At 30.0% G+C, this 16,839-nt stretch overlaps 1 protein-coding gene and 1 pseudogene across 1 annotated transcript; one reads left to right on the plus strand and one right to left on the minus strand.

Moving 5' to 3' along the window:
* Positions 1 to 4,988: 4,988 nt before the first annotated feature.
* On the minus strand, positions 4,989 to 5,388 carry LOC111281391 (egg cell-secreted protein 1.1 pseudogene; annotated as a pseudogene).
* Positions 5,389 to 7,833: 2,445 nt separating this feature from the next.
* LOC111280905 (protein argonaute 2-like) lies at positions 7,834 to 12,423 on the plus strand. Its single transcript, XM_022868440.2, has 3 exons — positions 7,834 to 8,498; positions 8,767 to 9,946; positions 10,628 to 12,423. Exons 1-3 carry the CDS (start codon positions 8,057 to 8,059, stop codon positions 12,051 to 12,053), a joined length of 3,048 nt encoding a protein of 1,015 aa, XP_022724175.2. The 5' UTR covers positions 7,834 to 8,056; the 3' UTR covers positions 12,054 to 12,423.
* Positions 12,424 to 16,839: the final 4,416 nt, after the last annotated feature.

Genomic DNA, 16,839 nt, shown 5'->3' on the forward strand with positions numbered 1-16,839 from the left:
TTGGGACAAGCAGAGGTATGAGGAAGGTTGTTGAGAAATTGGTACTAAAAAAAATCAAGTTTTTGCCTTTAAAAGAAATAAAGGGAAACAAAAAATTTAAAAAGTTGCTATTATGTTCTGTTAACTGTTGCTGCTAGCTGCTGATGTTAATTTTTATTTTTTTTTTTTGCTTATTAATATTATAAGAACACTTTCTATTCAATCTTTTGTTGGCTGAATGTTTTCTATACTAAATGTTGTGTAAAAACACTTTCTGTTAACATTCATCAAATTACTTTGTTATAATATTGCCTTAATTATCATATTGTCTTATATTACTTTCTAGTTGTATATTGCAAGATGAATATATTGCACTAAATCACATTTTCATAGCTAATAACATAAAGTAACAAAATTCACAACTAATAACATTGATTCAATTACTATTGATATAATAAGAGTTTTAATAAACATTTATAGACCCTCATAATTATTCTAACCCACTGTTAAGCATATAAGTTAAGTTTTCAAAATTTTTTTAGGATTGAAAAAGATTACACAACATACAAGTATAAAAAAGAATGAGATAAGCCAAATTATTTTTCAACTGCGATCTCTACTATGTCTACCACCAACAATTTTTTTTTTCAATTTTAACCTAAAAAAACTAACTTCTCTCCTCAACTACATATTCTCTACAATAACATCAGCTTCACCAACATTTTTTTTTCACTTTAAAACTTCATATTTCAAACTTTGAACATGATTATATAATTTTTTTTTTAGCTATAGAATAATCTCTTTTGCATTTTCAAAAATTTTAAGATCATACCATAAATAAAACCCACAAATAGTGCCCTACAATCACACCAAAAAAATATCAACAAATAAATTTCAACAAAAATATCAAAAAAATACTGGTAAATTTACTAACTTATAATCACATCAAGAAAATATAAAAAAAATACCAGCAAAAATACTATAAAAATACAAACAAATTTATGGGATAATGTGAGCATCCATAAAATCTTTTACCAGGATTGCTATTTATCCATGCAATCCACCTAGCTACCTTCGTATTGTGATGACAGAAAATGGGTTTTCCTTCAAAGTCCATTATAAAGGTTAACTAACTAAAATTAACTTATATGTATTTATATCATAAGACCCTTTTCTAGAAACTCTGCAATTTTAATATTTTGAAAAGAAAATTAAGAGAAAATCAGAGCATGAGAAAAACTTAAATTTATACTAACATTGAATTTACGCTGCTAGATAAACAGATATTTGAAAAAAACATTGTGTTCATATGTTATTTCAACAAAATTTTTTTAAATTTACAATGAAAAACGAGAAAAAACAAGGAGAAAATCATAAGTTGAAGCTATCTCACGTTATTACAAACAAAAAGGATAAAGAAGAATATAAACAAAAATAGAATAAGCTTAAAAACAACCAAAATCTTAACTAGGTTGTTGTTACTCATGATAAGTTAATTCCATGTCATGTTTACTTTTTATGGCTTTTACAAGGGAGAAATTTAATGACATGTAACATGCACATCTTTTTTATTATTTAAATAAATTTTATATTGTTACAAATCAATAACATTTTATTTTTATTTGTATAAATTAAAATGTTTGATAATAAATTAAGTAATCACTTAAACGTTTAATTTTGATTTGAATATTTAATCTTTATAATTGCAACTTGGATTACTTTAAAGATGATTTTAAGTATGGGGAACTGAATCAAGTAGCTTCCATTTCCATTTCCATTTCCATTTCCATTTCCATTTCCATTTTTAGTACTGTTAAGTACCATAACTGATGTAGTTTTAGTCAGGTGTTTGTTTTTTCACTTTGTTTTTCTTCACTTAGAAAATAAATGATAAAAAAAATAGCCATATTTAACCTTATCAAACATCTTTGTTTTTTAGGAAAGAATTATCTTTAAAACTCCTATTAGATAATCCTTATCTACCTTTATAATTATCCAAACTATGACTGTAGGTGTATAAAATGAGTACAAAAATCAAAATTAGTAGGGTCTGGAAAAATGGAAATGCACTTTGGGGGAGTACCAGGGTAAAAGAGAAGATGTTAGTCTATTCTTTGCTTTGACGATGACAAGCACTATGAGGGGAAGGGACGGCCCTAGGCAAGGACACAAAAAGGACATTTATCTACTCTTGACTCTCTGGATTTATGAAGCATGGAGAAAATTTTCAATTTCAGAACGATGGATGTCCCATGTGAGGCTGCTGGCCATTTTAGGACGTTGCCACTTGTAGTGTATTTTCCTGATGAAAACTGACACACGCGAGTCTCACTCTGCTGCATGTGCTTGGGTTGAGTTTGGTTAAGTCTTAGGTCGTTGTGATTGGGTAGCAGGGCAGTGTTCTGGTCAAAAAGAAAAGTAATAAATATGATGTTTCATTTTCAAATATAAGTGACTATATTATTTTTAATTTATAAAATATTTTTTTATAAAATAAAATTATAAAATTAAATAATATTTTATAAATTAATTTGAATCATAATATTTAATATCAAAATTAATTTTTGATATTAAAAATATGTCACCGGAGATAATAAGTTATCATTAAAATAAAAGATAATGTCACGGCTATGATCATCATCTCACGTGGGCTGTAAATTAAAATTGATTTTAGGATATAAATATTTTTATTATCCTCACTTGAGTTGATTTTTATTATCCTCAAATTAGTGCATGGTGAGAGAGGACGTGTCCTAATAGCTAAACTCTACATTAAAATAAACATGGCTTACATTTTTAGGCGGTGACTAAAAGTGACATAATTATATATAGGAGTATTCGATTTTAATTTAATTAATCAATCAAAACGATTTCATTTGATTAATTAATTGATTATTAAAAATAATTTTAATTTTTGATTAATTTAATTTAAAAATTAAATTAATTAAAATTTTAATTGAAATATAATAAAATTTATATATAAAATTAAAAATATAATAAATTGTTTATTTTATTTTAAGTTATTAAAATTTTAATTTAATATTTTGATATTTTAATTTTTTGTTAGATAATTTTATTTAATTTATTTTAAATATAAAAAATTTAAAATTTAAAATATAGTATAATTTAATAAATTTTATTATTTAATTAATAAAAAATAATTAAATCAATTGAATTAATTTCAATTAATTAATTTTTAAAATAATAAATTTTAGTTTAATTAATAAAAACAAAATAAAAAATTTTATTTTTAAATAATATGATTCAAAATTAATCAAATCCATGCATATAGAAAATTATACGCCTTTATAATCGAACATTGGGGGAGCGGGTGGGGCCCGCCCTTCAGCTTGGGTACCTTCCGTCCCACTGCATTTTGGACTTATGGCCATTTTTTCAGTTCTCCTTTCTTCTTGGCAAAAGAAGCTTAGCTCTGTTCCTCGGTCAAAGACTCTAGTAAGTACCATTCATCTTTATCTTTATAAAGATTTTATTAAAAAACTGAGCTTTTTTTTTTTTTTTTGGTAAAGAATGGTGGAATTCATGTTTGTTGAATAAACAATGACCAACAAGCCACACACTGAGAATTAACAGAATTTTACAAAAAGAATGTTTTAAAAGATGAAAAAGAGAACAGGTAAATGACCAAAAAAGAAAAAAGTTGCATATCAAAGTAAGACTGAAATTCCTTTATCTTTCGAATGTCATCATCATCCTGTCTGTGCAGATCCATGAACACTATACTGGATTTTGGTTCGTCCAGCAGAGTGGCGCCTGCTTCTCGATAAGGGGCATCCATCATATCATTCATGTCTTCTGATTCCTTTTATATTGCATATATTAATCAGTGTTTTGGTTTTTATCTGATGGATTTTGTACAGAGGCAGAGGTATTTGCCACCAAACTTAATATGCTTTGCTTGCTATTAATTAGGAACTAGGAAGAGAAGACAAGGCAAACCATATAAATAGAAGTGAAGAAACAAGGAAGAAGATAAACCATACTCCATATCGTTCATGCTTTCAAGCATCGACTTAGTGACGGCGATGATTTATGCCTATTTCAAGCAAAATTTGCGACCTTGATGATTAAAATATTGGGAATTAAAAACTTATCTCGCAAAAATTATAATACATGCAAAAAATACTATGCAAAAAATTTTAAAAATTTGCTAATCTGTTACCAAAGGAAACACAGCATTTACTTCACTCGCCCAAGGTCTTGCACATATTATTAGATGATACTTCACCAATGAAAACCAAAAAATGAAGAAAAATAAAACCTCCTCTTTAAGATTAGCAATTTGTCTAGCCTAAGGATTCATTACCCAACACTGAAAACTCTTTGTTAGTGCAAAAGTGCGTTATGCACCAAACCAATCTTATTCCAGACAACTCCCAAATCACAACAATTATTCCAACCAGGCCACAACTCACATCAGCATCTAGTGCATCAATGGTGTTAGTTGTTAAATGGAGATATACTATTTAAATAGTAAATTTTACAAACCACCAAATCCTCGTAAAACAAATTAAATTAAACTTAGTATCAGAAAACATACCAGTTAAATACCTTGATGCCAATAAAAATAAAGTGACATGCTTTGCATGTAATTTGTTGATAGAATGTTAAATTTTTAGTGATCATGCATAAAATCTTGACATTCTAAAATTAATAAGATAAAACAAAGTAGGTGCACTGCACAAATAGAAACCAATAGAGGCAAGTAGGAAAAAAAAAATTAGCTTCACATTATTTCTTTATTATGGGCTTGTTTTGAAAGTATTTTTTTGGTGTTTCGAAACCCAATCCCCAAACAGTTTGAATTTTAGATTTTCTTGTTTGAGGTTAGCCGATTTATTAATTGCTATCACTGGAAATTAAAATGCAGCAGACATTTCAAGATAAATATGCAATGTAGAAATAATTTCAATATTCAAAGCATGCTTTTTATCAAGCATTTTTATTTTTCATTATCAGCATATTGTCAAGAGAGAAACTAAATCCACTTAGGGATCAAGTAATTTTAAGGAACCAACTTCATTAGTAGGACCAATGGATGACGATGACGGATCATCTTCAAGGTTGCAGTAGCCTTCAAGAACGTGGGTCTCTTCCGTTGTAAAGCCCAGCGGATCGATCATGGTCGGCCAGCATTGATGGCTTATGGTACGAATTGCTCGACAGCAGCTATCTCCTAGGTCGGTCTCACCATTCAAGAAGAACATGATAAACTCTCCAGTGCATGATTGAAGCTGAATTAACGAGTCCCATCAGTTGGGTGATTCGTCACCCACCTTCAACCGAGCCATGAGGTTGGTTGTTGTTGGTTTGGGGTGGTCCAATGGCCTTGAGCAAGCTTAAAGCCAACAGGAATGCAAAAAAGAAGACCCTGAAAGTGGAAGCCATTTCTGAGTGGGATAGAGAGGTAATGGGATAGAAATAGACCGTGAATTGTTGTGGTTTATATGGGGATGGAACCATTTATGAAGGAAAACTAAGGATTCTTAAGGAAAGACCATTACCTGTAGGGATAAGCTGATGAGCCTTGTCAGTTTTGCTTCATGAATTACATATCCACTACATTACATTGCAATAAAAGATCTAAAACCTTTTTATTTTTTAGCCAATACTTGAATCTTTTTTATCATGATGTCTTGTCCTTCGTAATCCAATATAAACAAAATTAATTTCATGACCGTTGATGGTATTTTTGAATGCTTTAATTAGAGAAAAATTAATTAAAGGTTGAAGATGAGAAAATCTGTGTCTGTAGCTAAAAAATACAGTTAGGGGGCATAGAGTTGGTTCTCCTATATGTATTCACTAAATCCGTAATGTGTTTAAGGTTTGGTGAAGAAGAAAAAGATGAAATGTATCGAGAAAGCTACAATAAAGAGGATACCTGGTCTCCTTTTAACCTGATATATAAGATTAAGGCCAATGACTTAACTAAGACAATTAGTAGTTGAGGATAAGTTTACATGAAGTTCAAAGAAAGTTTACATGAATGACTTGATTGAGATAATTAACATTTGATAGTAAGTGTATGTGGAGCTCGAGGAAAATCCATATGAGTTATTACGAATTGTATTTAATGATCTCAGATAAGTGTGAATTGCATTTAATGGCCAACTTGAATATTTGAGCCTCCTATTTATCTTATATATAAGACTAAGGGCAATGACTTGACTAAATCAATTAATGATAAGTTTATGTAAAGCTTATGAAGAGTTCACATAGGTGATTGCAAACTACATTTAATGATTTCAGGTAAATGTAAGTTGTATTTAATGATTTCAGGTAAGTTAGTGATTAAGTGTTTAGTTTTGAAGTGATGCTTTGATAGGATATGTCGAGTAAGTCTTTCCTTGGCAAGAGGTAAGCCGATTCTTACATAAAATGCTTGTCAGTTGAGCATGCGTTGCTTAAACAACTAAGAGAGTTGATCTTGTTGATCGAGTAGATAGGTATAATAATGATTGAGGCATGACAAAAATGTGTAAAAACTAAGTCATGTTCTTTGTATTGCCATGAATGTTATTTTTTTTAATATATTGATTTAATTTATGGATATTTATACTATTTAATAAATATGTTAAATTTAAAATTTATTTAACATTAAGAACATTGTTTACAGTTAATTGGATTCATAGATATCATATATCCATGAATGATTAAGTTCATAAATAGTTAAATTCATTTAATTTGGATTTGATTAATGATTAATTAATAATAGATATGAATCTAAACTCAAATTTTAAATAACATGAAACAAAAAGTACATTCAACCATAATTAATTGAGTTTATATATAACATAAATACATGAATCTCTAAGTTCATAAATAGTCAAAGAAAATAATTCGTAGTTAAATTTATAGACTCATAAATAATTAAATTTATGAATAATTAAATATAATATATATGAATGTAAACTCATAATTTAAATGATAATACTCATTCATAATAAATATTCGTAAATGCATAATTCCATGAATGATAATTTTATATAAATTAAATTTTTAAAAAATTAAAAAATATATTGTAAAATGTCACGTGCCACCTAAGTAGAAATATGCACAAATTAGATAATATTATGTTAGATGTGAATCTCATTAAAAAAAATGTAGAACTGTTAAATTATGTTCTCAACACTTACTCATGAAAGAAATTATTTAAAAAAAAAAAAAAATCGAAAGTAAATAAGTTATTCAATCTCTTAAATTAAAATAAGATGTGCTGTACTTGATAACTTAAAATAAGTGACTGTAAATCGTGCATTTGAGATGACTCGAATAAGTGGTCACTCTCAAAACTCAAACTCAAAATCTTTTTATCGAAAAAAATAAATCTTAACTAATTAAATTAATCACTTGTTGATAAAAAACTTAAATTATAGAAATTCGTGGATATTATCTTTTTAATTGTAAAACATCAAAATGCAAATAATCAGATGTCACAATTGATTGGTGGACATAATTTTCAATATATATATATATAAAAAAAACAAATGAAGTAATTAATAATCCCAAATAGTAAGTAGATTTTGTGATTTTTAATAATCCCAAATAAATTAATTAAAGTGTAATAAAAATGTTAGAATTTGAAAATTAGATTTTGTGATTTTTATTATATATTTTTAAGACAACAAACCATTCCTCCAGGCGTCTACTCATACTTTCCGCTAAATCTCAAATTTGTCAACACACACTTTCTCGAACACCTACAAGTTTCCCTCCATCTTCCTTAATTATTAATTATTATTAGAAAGTTCTTAAACATGTAGTTTAACCAAAGTAAAGAATTTTTTTTTTTTCTTTATAAAAGAAAATTACTTTCTTCTTCACCTAATATTTGGACCCACCGACTTAAGGTTGTTTCCGTAGTTTCAGTTCTCCATCCCTTCCCCTTATAAAGCCTTGAATTCTCGATCCTATTTGTCCCGCTTTCCAAAAGCATTTGCAAACTTTTCGGTTTTTTTTTTTTGTTTTTTTTTTATTTTTCGTTGGATGATCTGGTGGTTACTGAGTGAGTAAAGACCGAGTTCACATTCCCCTAGTTGTGCTCCCGAGTCCAATGGAGAGAGGCGGTGGTCATAGAGGAAGAGGAGCTGGTGGAAGAGGTGGTTACCGGGGTGGTGGAAGAGGAAGAGGGAGACATGGCGGCGGTGATCATCAGCCGCCTCACCAGACGGGTCAAGGACAAGGTGGGGTCCACGGGAATCCAACTAACACTTATGTGGGCTCCTTTCAAAGTACCGGACAGGGTGGCGCCACAAGAGGTGGTTACACTGGTGGTGGCCGTGGTGGAAATAGAGGGAGGATAGGGTGGGGCCCTCGGCCTCAACCGGAGAGACCAAGTTATAGTCATGTGACTGAATCAGCCGGGCGAGGTGGCGCTGGCGGTGCACCTGATAGCGGGCCATGGAGGGGACAATGGAGGCCTGGTGCTTCTCCACAACGACGGCCTCAAGTTAACGAACCGCCATTACCTCCTAGTACCACAGAACTTGTTCCTGGTAGAAATCTTTTTCGATTTGACTTTGTTGACTAGGGGATCAAACTTTTCTATTATGTTGATGAAGTAGGACATAAATTATGTTAAGCAAAGTAATGTTTTGTTACTTTTGTATTGGGTAATTTTGCTTTATTAGGAAAAAGAATCAGTCATTTTAGATATGATTAGTGTTAAAATTTGCTTAAACTTCAGCCTTGGTTTTGAGTTGCAACTAATGTTCGGATTTGAGGTTTTTTTTTTTGAAAAAAATTTCCCTTTTACCATTTCAGATTTTGTTGCGATGAATGTTTCAGAACAGTTGGCTTCGACATCATCTCCTCCAGCGTATACGGATAGACTTGATCCGATTATGCGACCCGATAAAGGTGGAGGTGCATGTGTTGCGACTGTTAGGCTTCGTGTCAATCATTTTCCGGTCAAGTTCAATCCTGACAGTGTCATAAGGCACTATGATGTTGATGTCAGGCCACTGGAGTCTGCCAGGCATGGTCGCCCTGTGAAACTATCAAAGACGGTACTGTCTATGATCCGGAAAAAGCTATTCACTGATAATCCTTCTCAATTGCCATTGTTGATGACTGCATATGATGGTGAAAAGAATATATTTAGTGCTGTTCAACTACCCGAAGGAGAATTCAAAGTGGAATTGTCTGAGGGGGAAGACATGAAACCTTGTAAATTCATATTTTCTATAAAGTTTGTGACTGAGCTTAAGCTTTGCAAGTTGCGGGATTACTTGACTAGGAATGCCTCCTCACTACCTCGTGACGTATTACAGGGGATAGATGTAGTTATGAAGGAGAATCCAGTTATGCATATGATTCCTGCTGGCCGAAGCTTCCATCCTGCTAAATCTTGTCCAAAAGATGATCTTGGACGTGGCATCACAGCATCCAGAGGGATCCAATATAGCCTCAAGCCCACTTTCCGGGGTCTAGCACTTTGCCTGGATTATTCTGTTTTGGCATTTTGCAAGCAAATGCCAGTTATAGAATTTCTGAAGGAGCACATTCCTGGTTTTGATATGAATAGATTTGGAAGCTTTAAGCAAAATGTTGAGGAAGTGTTGGGAAACTTGAAGGTTACTGTAACCCATCGGTGTACCAAACAGAAATATGCTATAGTTGGGTTGACCAGTCACAGTACTCGTGATATTACCTTTCCAGATGCAAATGCTCCACAAGAGCATGTTAGGATTGTTGATTATTTCTGGAAGAAATACAACAAGAATATTACCTACTTGGACATTCCTTGCCTAGATTTGAGCAAGAACAATAGGATGAACTATGTCCCAATGGAGTTCTGTGTCTTAGCTGAGGGGCAGGTCTATCCAAAGGAGAATTTGGATCAAAATGCAGCCTTCTTGTTGAAGAGAATATCACTGGCAAAGCCGTCGGTAAGACAAAGCAAGATCTGTGGCATGGTTCAGTCTGAGGATGGACCTTGTGGGTATGTGTAAATAACAATTCAGCCTTTTATTTCTCTGTTTGCTTTCACAATTTGTCTGTTTTGTTGCTTTCATTTGTGACAAACTTTTTTTCTTGCTATCGCATTATTATTTTGTCATCAATTAATTTGCTGCTGCATAACACTTGATAAAAATTCTTGAACTTTTGAGCAATGGGGCAAATTTGCTCGCTTTTCTTTCTAAACAATCATAATAAATCTTTTGGTCTCCATCCAGCATAGATGATTAAACATTGTTGTAATGATTTATTTGTTTTACATGCTGTGAAGCCATTTTAGTCACATGCCATGCTGGTGATTTTATCAGTAAGCCATTGTTGAAATTTTCGTTCTTCAGTAAGTGCCTTGATCAATAATTTTTGCTTATGCTCTTTATTCTTTGGCATGAATGAATGAGTTCTGGTCAAGTTTTGGGTTCTTTATATGATCCAAATTGCTGTTCTTAAAACTGTGTACATGTACAAGCTTTATTCATTTTCATGCTTAAGATGTTTAGTTTGTTTGTATGATGCCTGGGTATATGTTATTGCTATCTGAAAGTTGCATGTATAATCCTATACTAGTACCATAATCCTAGCAAACTGGAGTGGTCACCTGTAATATGAATCTGGTTTTGCATTCTTGAATTGTCTTCTTAAAATCTTGTATATTTATTTCTTGCAGTGGAAACAATATCCAAAATTTTGGAATTGAAGTCGATACTAGGATGACATCAGTGATAGGACGTGTGATTAAGCCTCCAGTTTTGAAGCTGGCTGCTCCTACTGGTGAATCGATGAAGCTAACAGTTGACAAAGACAAATGTCAGTGGAACATGGTTGGAAAGGCTTTTGTGGAAGGCAGAGCAATTGAGCGTTGGGCTCTGATTGACTTCAGCCATGCTGATCGATCCAGACTGGATTACAATTCATTCATTCCAAAGCTGAGAAACAGGTGTAAGAGTCTTGGGATGAGAATGGAGGAACCTCTCTTATGTAAAAAGTCCAGAATGCAACAATTTTCTGATGGTAGTGCACTTCGTCAACTGCTTGAAGAAGTTATTAGTCAAGCTTATAAGCTTTGTAGAGGAAATTTACAATTTCTACTTTGTGTGATGTCGAGGAAGGATGATGGCTACAGCTGTCTTAAGTGGATCTCTGAAACTAAAATTGGTGTGGTGACTCAGTGTTGTCTGTCCAACCTTGCGAATATGGGGCAGGACCAGTACCTTGCTAATCTTGCCCTGAAAATCAATGCCAAGCTTGGGGGCAGCAATGTGGAGCTGAATGACCAGCTACCATGCTTACTGGGCGAAGACCATGTTATGTTTGTGGGAGCAGATGTTAATCATCCTGGCTCTCGTAATAGGACTAGCCCATCTATAGCAGCTGTAGTAGCCACAGTGAACTGGCCTGAGGCTAATCATTATGCAGCAAGGGTTCGTCCCCAATACCATCGCAAAGAACAGATCCTACAGTTTGGGGAAATGTGTTTGGAACTTGTTGATTCTTATTATCAGCTAAATAATGTTAGACCAGAAAAAATTGTGCTCTTTCGTGATGGGGTTAGTGAGGGCCAGTTTGATATGGTTCTCAATGAAGAATTAATGGATCTCAAGAGTGCATTCCAGAAAATTGATTACTTTCCTACAATCACCCTTATTGTTGCTCAGAAACGGCACCAAACTCGTCTCTTTCCACAGAGCCAGAGGGATGGGGGTCCCACTGGTAATATTCCTCCGGGCACAGTTGTTGACACTGAAATTGTGCATCCTTTTGAGTTTGACTTCTATCTTTGTAGTCACTATGGAAGCCTTGGTACTAGCAAGCCCACACACTACTATGTCTTATCGGATCAACATAGGTTCTCTTCTGACCAGTTGCAGAAGCTTATTTACGATATGTGCTTTACCTTTGCACGGTGCACAAAACCTGTATCTCTGGTTCCTCCTGTGTATTATGCTGATCTTGTTGCTTATAGGGGACGGCTGTACTATCAGGCAATGGAAAGACAGTCTTGCATTTCAACATCATCACAGTCGACTGCTGCTTTATTTCATGATTGGTTCAAGCTGCATGCAGACATGGAAAACATGATGTTTTTTGTTTGACTGAAGCATGGCCAAATTCTCTGTGACAATGGGGATGAAGACAACCACCATTGTTTGAAAGAAATGCTCTGAACACAGGTTTACTCCTTTTCAAAGTGAATGGTAAAGAGGTTTGTGCGTGAATCTAACGGATTTGAAGATATGCATTGAATTTGTGTTTTTTTTCTCTGTTTTTTGGAATTTCCTTGTGGACTTGATTTTATATGCATTTGTTTGTTGTATTCGGTGCTTCTTTACTCCAAAAGCAGAAAACAGCATTATGAAGAAGGGTTTTCCCCTTTGTATGGTTGCATTTGAATGGATTATGTACTTTGTCAAAATGCTTGCACTTATTTTATTTTTTTTTATTATATTTGTGTTTATTTTCCTCTAATTGCTTAATACATTTATTCATGCACTTTGGCTTTGTTGGAAGGATAAGTTGGTAGAAAAAATTATGAAAAGTTATTAATAAAGTGAATAGCTTCCGAGTAACTCGTTTATATTTTTATATTTAATAATGTAGCGCCTTTAGAGTCATTAACGAGAAATCCATGAAATTTTGGATATTTGTTTTGCTGTCCAGACATTTACAAGGTCAGCATTCGTGACTCGTGAATGAATGATTTGCTTATTAACTGTCCACAACTTAGATTCTAAGAAGGTTTTTTTTTAAGAAACAAACTTTCTTTCTTCATTTGTAGTTGACAACTTTTTTTTTTCCCCCATGTAAAGGAGAAAAACATCAAGTTCGTGGCCTTGGGCTCCCAAGAAACATAGATTCTTTCGTTCTTTTTGCTATCTTTGACATGATAATTTTTTTATACAGAAGATATGGTAACTGAAAGTAAAAAAAAAAAAAATTATAAGAATTGAAATTTAAATTTCAGATTTTCTTAATTATTATTAGATGAAATAATTAAATTAAAATCTGGGTTCAATTTTTTGAGTAACAATACATTGATGAAAATTCAAAAATAACATGTTGAGAGATTGATAAAAATTTCAAATTCAAATCCAACCTAAACATCTCAAAGAAAAACTTCAACCCAATTTATATTGACTTTTCTTTTTCTTTGATTTGGAATCTTCTAGGCCAACATGTATAAACAGTCTGCATCACATTGAATGTTAAGGACCAAGAAACCCATTGATTATTGGGCCTTAGAATAGAAATTAAATGAACAATGGATGTGTCAGCCATAGGCCAGATCACTCCAGGCCTAACTATTACTACCCAAAATAATGCGAAAAGCACAAACCCTTGCTTCCCTATTCCATAATTTGCATTATCAACTAATGAGAGATAGGGATAAAACTTTTCATGAACGAGAGATAATAAAGAATATTTGATTAACACTCCTAATATAAAGCATATTTTAACCATTTTGAAAACTTACTGTTTCCTTTATACTTATTCTTAAGCATTAAAATTAATTTAAGGTATTTTTTTAACATGACATTTTGAAATATAAATTAATTTAATTAATTTAAGAAAAATTCAAAATTAATCGATTAATCTCTAAATATAATTGAATTTAATATTTAAAAATTATGAATTCGAATAAATTTATATATATAATTTTTTTAAAGTCAAGTAAATACAGAGAGATTCAATATTAGATTAAAATAATTTTAAAAAATGTAAAAACTGACTAGTACCGATGGAATTTCCTGGTAGGTTGCAAGTAAAGTGGGAAAAAAGTGTTAATATGGGAATGGAATGTAATGCAGGCATATATTTCGCCTTCTAGAATTTTCCGATCTAAAGTAATTTATCAGATTCCTGGTTTCCTTTTGATTTCTCCGCAAATGCCGTGTCCAGCTAAAATTAAAATATTATATGAATAAAATAAATTTTTATAATTTTTTATCGTAATTAATTAATTACAAAATTATAATAAAATATCTTAAATTAAACAAATTTAAATTAAACAATTTTTTACAATTCAAAGTAAAAAAAAAATAAAAAATAAAAGATGGAAGGTGGATGAGCTACCTTAACAAGTTGGTCCAATTATAGCTATAGATTTTGGGGAAATTTGTAAAACAGCTTTAATTTTCTAAGAGAATCATGTCATCATCTAACTCGTTTATTTCACGTTTTAATAGTGCAAAGACTTGAAAGGGAGTTTCTTAGCTGGACTTTTGATATTTTCTATTCTATTTATAAACTCTAGTCTATATATTTTTTTGTTATCCGTAATTAATTATAGCTAAAGCAAGCTATTATAATTTGCCAATGAAACTGCAAAAGGAAGGATCTTGGAAATTAACCCAAGTTGGAACTTCAATTTTTCTTACGTAATAGTTTTAAATATGATATTAAAATAATATAAAAAATATATAAAAATAATATAATATAAAATTAATAAAAAATATTTTTTTTTTATATTTAATATATCAATATAAATTTATTATACGATAAATTTTATATTTTATACATATTTAATATAAAATAAATCTAACATAAATATTTCCATTATTAAAAATTTGATGGCTCCTGGAATTAGTTTTATGATATATTTAAGCTATGACTGTCTCTCACTCTAATTCATAAGATTTTTTTTTGGTACGATAAATCATTGGAATTCGATACATTATTATTATTATTATTATATGGTATTATGACAAGAAACAAGAGAAATGTTATATTATCCAACAATCTTATCTTATAATCAAAGTATAAAGTCAATTGATAATTCATGTGACTTTAGCATTTCTCTTAGAAAAGTTTTGCTACTTGCCTATTCGGTGAAGGTGGTTACTGGTTAGTGCCTTGAAGATTCCTTCTCCTTTGCATTATTAAAATGGGACTGGCCACCATCACTGAACAGGGCCTTAATGTAACATTAATAAGGTTTGCCGTTGTACTACATTTAGAGGTGGTAAATTTGGCAGCCTAGGCAGTTGAGCTAGAACCTATATTAGACATAATATAATTCGGATCACATTGCTCTAATTAAAGGTAACAATGATTTGAATCAAATCGAATTTAATTAAAATTTTTTAGATATTATATTATATTATAAAATTTTAAAATTTGATTTGAATTCAAATTGAATTATCATTTGATTTAAATTAAATTTTATTGATTCGATTAAGTTTGATTTATTAATTTTTAAAATTTATTTTTTATATTATTTTAATATAAAATTTTAACATATTTAAATAAATTTTAATATGAAATTACTATTTTTATTTATAAAAGTTTTAAATATATATAAAAGTTAAATATATATAATTCGATTCGATTTTTTTAAAATTTTTTAATTAAAAATTTAATTCAAATTTAATATATACATTTAATATCTTAACTTAATTCGAATCGTATTAAAAAAATTAAATCAAAACGAATCAAATATTATAATTTTAAATTAATTTTTTATTTTTATATTTTTTTATCATCCCTAGCTCTATTCTGTCATATTCACTGAGGATTAGTTTTAAATTGGAATGGATCATGCCGCGTTTAATTCAATAACTTTTTATCATATATATAAAAATTTTTTATTGTTAATTTTTTATGTATTTATTATTTTAATTTCATACTTATGAAAAAAGCAAAATGAACCACATTATTTACGCAATTCCACTTTAAATCTTATGTCTACGAAAAATTAAAAAAAAAACTATAAATTTTTTTTTTTACAAATATTAATTAATTTTCAAAAATAATAAATTTTACAAATATATTAACAATTAAGGAGTCATATCATGCCAGCTCATAAATAAAAAATCTTAACTAAACTAACACTTTAATAAGAATAATATCAAACTCGATCAATTACTATAACAATATGGGACGTGTTGTGGACTACCCGTCCACATTTTCAGCTTCAAGCATATGGATTATTCATATAAAGGATATTAATAGCTAATGTACAAAATGGTTAAATCATTTTTTATTTTTATTTTTGTTTTTAGATTTTTATATTATATTTGTTATTGTACTCATATCCAATAAGTATTTTAAATTTACTTTTATTTTTATTATCAAGGGTATTTAATAGATATTTATAATCATTGTACCTAAGCTTTTTTTTTTAAATAAAAATAAAAATTATTTTTTATTTTTATCTTATATATTTATGTAATTTTTTATAAATATATATTTTTTAAATAAAAAATATTAGTTATAATAAATTTAAAATAATAAATTATATTATTTGACAAAAAATCTATTCACTAAATATATATAAAAATATATATGTAAGATATAAATACAAGTACGAATATAATATTATCTATTTTTATTTTTATATTAAATAAAAATTTAAAATTATACTAATTTTTATTCCGATAATGTAATGTTTATTATATTCTCATTCGGATAAAAAAAAATTTCTCGTTAATTATGTATAAAATTAATATTCTTAAATTCATGTGATTGTTAGACTCCAACCTTGTCAAGCCATAAGAATTAAAAAATATTATAACACTCACATGCATTTTACGTGTGCGAGCAATTAATAAATTAAAAATTATTTAAATGTATTTTAAATGAAATTTATAATAAAATATCGAATTCAAAATTCAACTTTTGTATTTTTAACCCTTGATAAACGTCTCTTATGAAGCAAAAATGGGGGAAAGGACGTCATGGAAACAAAAGATATAATAATTTTCTAAACTCTAATAGTAGGAAGAAGGGGACCATATCAAGTGGGTGGAGTCAATCAAAGGAAAAATAAAGACTTTAAGTTTGTTTGATACGTTATTAGACTTTAAATAGATGAATACAGAAAAAAAAAATTGAAATGAAATAAAAAAAATATTGTTGTTTCGTTTCACAACATTAATAACA

Source organism: Durio zibethinus, chromosome 28 (genome assembly GCF_047325235.1).
Source record: "Durio zibethinus cultivar Kanyao isolate XHJ-2024 chromosome 28, ASM4732523v1, whole genome shotgun sequence".
NCBI classification, from domain to species: Eukaryota; Viridiplantae; Streptophyta; class Magnoliopsida; order Malvales; family Malvaceae; genus Durio; species Durio zibethinus.